Genomic DNA, 3,445 nt, shown 5'->3' with positions numbered 1-3,445 from the left:
TGTCCCACTTCCAATTATAGATGTCCCACTTTAACAATATAGTGTCTTCAAAAATCTGACACACGTTGCCCTAATCAACTTCTCATCTTTCGCGGCTTTCTCTGCGGCCTGCTGGTCATTAATTCTCATGTGATAGTTTGCCTCGCAGGTAGTTTGTAAAATGGGTTACCTGTGGCTGCCTGGAGAACGAGCTTGAGCGCATCAGCCACTCTGATGGGCTTGAGCTGGTGACAATCCACTGAGCGAGGAGATTGGTTAGCTTGGCTGATACAGCTGTGCTTATAGCTGTATCCATATAGATATAGAGATATGTAGATTATGTAGACTAGATTTGAGCCCTATTTGAGGACCTAGGAGGTGTGGATGTTTGATTCACTGACAACAAGTCTGTTATTTATTTATGTGCTAAGCAATTAATTGATTTGTAGACCAACAGAAGTATTTTTAAGTATATTCTCTGAAAAACAAGCATCCAATGTAACAGTTTTAGGATATACTCTACTTTCTGTGTTTCGGTGAGGACGTGGGTAGCAGCTTTCTTGATCAACTGCATCTGTCATATCAACTTTTTAGCCAGACCTGTGTGTAGACCTTGCAGTAATAATTTTTACTAAAGATGAACACATGTTTTATTTCGAAGCTCCTGCTGAAAAACATTAGTCCTTTAATCCCTGAGATGTTCTTTAGGTTATAGAAGGACGACTTTGTTAGCGTCCTTATGTCTGAGTCCATCACTTCACACCAATTTAGAGCCTGATTGGGGGAAAGCTATTTCTTTTGGTCTGAAGGCTGTTACTTTGAATTTGTTTTGATGCAGCTGTAGACTATTTTAACACATCCATGTGATGATTTCTTCTGTCCATTTTATGTATGTTGATGGTGATAATAATACTAATAATAAAGGTATAAAAAGAAAAAGGGTGCTGTGAACAGGATGTGTAAACCTTGGTTGTTTGTTATACTTCAAATAATATAACCACAGAATAATCTGTGCCCAGATACAGTAACATCAAAATGCCAAGTGCTTAGATCCAGCTTATAGAAGATCCTCATCATAAAACAGAGAGTTTAATTTAGTACAAGATGAAACGTGTGAAGATTTTTTCATGTTGCAGTCCAAGAGCTTGTGTATTGTGCATTTTTAGGGGTTTTATGTGACAGACCTAAACAAAATAAGAACAGCAAAATTGAAAATCTTTAATAGTCTGTGGTGAAATCAGAAGTTTAGGAAGGTTTCTTCACAGACTCGCTGCAGGAGGGACTGTATTCATGTCTGTCTGGTGAGCAGTTCTTTTAGCTAATCAAGAGCATTGCCATAGCTGCAACTATATTAAATAGATAAGTAAGGAAAGTTTGTATTAGTGTGGAGTGCAATGGGAAGGTAGTTTAGAGGTTCGAGCATTTGTGCGATCTTTTGGTTTTTCCTTTGCTTCATCAGGCTGCACTGCTCTGTATGAACTGAAATCTTTGGCCGTCTAGATGGAGCTCATATATAAGTGTGTTGCAGTGGTCAAGTCTTGAACAGAGAAACCAAACAGGACACCTTTTTCAACCAAAGGAGAACATTTGATCAGATTTGGAGGTGTTCTTGAGATAATAGAATGAAATCTTGCGAATGTGTTTGATGTGAGACTCAAATGTAAGAGTAGCATCAAAGCTTTAACCATTAATCACTGAGGAGGAAGGGAATACTGAGGATGATGACAGAAATAGATGAACGAATCGACAGTGTGGTGCCTACTTTAAGAGCTTCTGTTTTTGACAGGATGGTTGGAGTGATTCATCCAGGCTTTTACTTCATTAAAACAGGTGGTATGAGTGGAAAACGATGGTGATGAATTTGTAGAGAGATGAGCATCTGTTTAGATATAGAGCTGCCTGTGGTCGGCAACAATGAAAAGAGATTCTGTTGTGAGTAATGATGTGAACGATGGGGAGAAGATAGAGGGTTAACAAAGTGGGCTCACAGACTGATCCCTGAGGGACACCACAGGGGATTTTGAGTTCAGGGAACTCCAATAGAGAAATACTCTAATTGGTCAGAAAGGTAAGAGTGGAACCAGTATAAATCTCTCTGAATAATTCGTGCTGAGTGTTAAAGTCCGTGGAGGAGGATACAGTGAAAAGCTGTGCTCAGGTCTAGGAGGACTATTAGGGAGGGATAGCCTCCATCAGAGGGTAATTTGACCCTGAGCAGAGCATGTTGTTTTCTGTATCTCTGACATAGCTTATAGGAAAATGCAAATTTTTTGCCACACTTTCTTAAAGGTCAGGATTGTAAAGTGCATTAATAACTGTTGTCATGTCCACATGTATTTCCACCCGAGTAGCTGATCTCTGTTTCTCTCCCAAAGCAACATCTGGCCTCTTGGCTACTCCCATGATTAATGTTCGCTAGAAGTCTTCAAATAATAACTTTATTTATGCTAAAATTTAATTACACACGGATGGACTCTGGTGTGTCATTTGCAGAATTCTGGAGGAGGTTGAGCTCTCTGCATTTTAAGCAGGAGAATCAAAACCTACAGGGAGTGAACACAAATACAAACAAAACTTTTCAAATTTTATGATTGTTAAACATTTATATTTCCATATATCCTTTATTCGTATGCATATTTGTACTCATTGTCCTAATCCGGAACTTGTTTGTAGGGGCAGCAGTCTCTGCAGAGACCCCCGGACTTCCCTCTCCCCAGAACTGTCCTCGAGCTCTGATGAGGGAAAGCCTGAGGCGCTCCTAGCTCAGCCAAGAGGTTTAGATTTAGAATATTTATTAATCCCTCCAGCAGCAATTCGTTTGAGCAGCACAGGTGACAAACAAAACAAAACATATAAAGAATAAATAAATAATTGAAATGACTAAAAAATTTGATAGGGAGTTTAGTGATCAAATTTTATAAAAACACCAAAATAGTAAATACAAAAAAAAACCAAAAACACATAAATACACAAAAAATGGTAAAGAAAGTACAGTTAAAAAAAAAACAAAAAACACATTACAGAGAATTTAGAATTGAAATGTCTGTTGGTATGAATGATTTTGCATACCGGTTTGTTTTGAAGTGAGAAGAACATGTTCTGATGAAGAGAGGAACACTTCAGCCTTTTTTGCAATTTGTTCATTACAAAAATAAGTCAAGTTCCTTCTCCTATGATTTTAAATCAGATAAAATCCATCCATCGTGTGCCTGGTCCTCACTGTGGGACGTGCCAGGAACACTTCCAAGGGAGGCATCCAGGGGGCATCCGATAAAGATGCCCGAGCCTCTCAGACATATCCTCTAAAAATGATGGTTCACTTTGTTTCAGTTTGTAGCATAAAAATACTAATAAAACAAAAGGAAGTTGGCAGTTATAATTAGTGTTGCACTGATACCGATACCAGTATCGGACGAGGCCCCGATACTGCCCTAAAATGGTGATATCGGTATGTGCGAGTACCAAC

The 3,445-nt window shown here is 38.8% G+C and overlaps 1 protein-coding gene across 1 annotated transcript in view; it reads left to right on the top strand.

Annotated features, from left to right (window-relative positions):
• Positions 1-3,445, top strand: part of LOC107083642 (dynamin-3-like) — a 36,759-nt gene that overhangs the window by 8,021 nt on the left and 25,293 nt on the right. Inside the window, exon 6 of the mRNA XM_015373013.1 lies at positions 348-357. Coding sequence (XP_015228499.1) covers positions 348-357 — 10 coding nt within the window. The remainder of the gene's footprint in view (positions 1-347; positions 358-3,445) is intronic.

Source organism: Cyprinodon variegatus, unplaced genomic scaffold (genome assembly GCF_000732505.1).
Source record: "Cyprinodon variegatus isolate N-32 unplaced genomic scaffold, C_variegatus-1.0 Scaffold79, whole genome shotgun sequence".
Taxonomy (NCBI): domain Eukaryota; kingdom Metazoa; phylum Chordata; class Actinopteri; order Cyprinodontiformes; family Cyprinodontidae; genus Cyprinodon; species Cyprinodon variegatus.
This window is presented reverse-complemented; position numbering and strand designations above follow the sequence as displayed.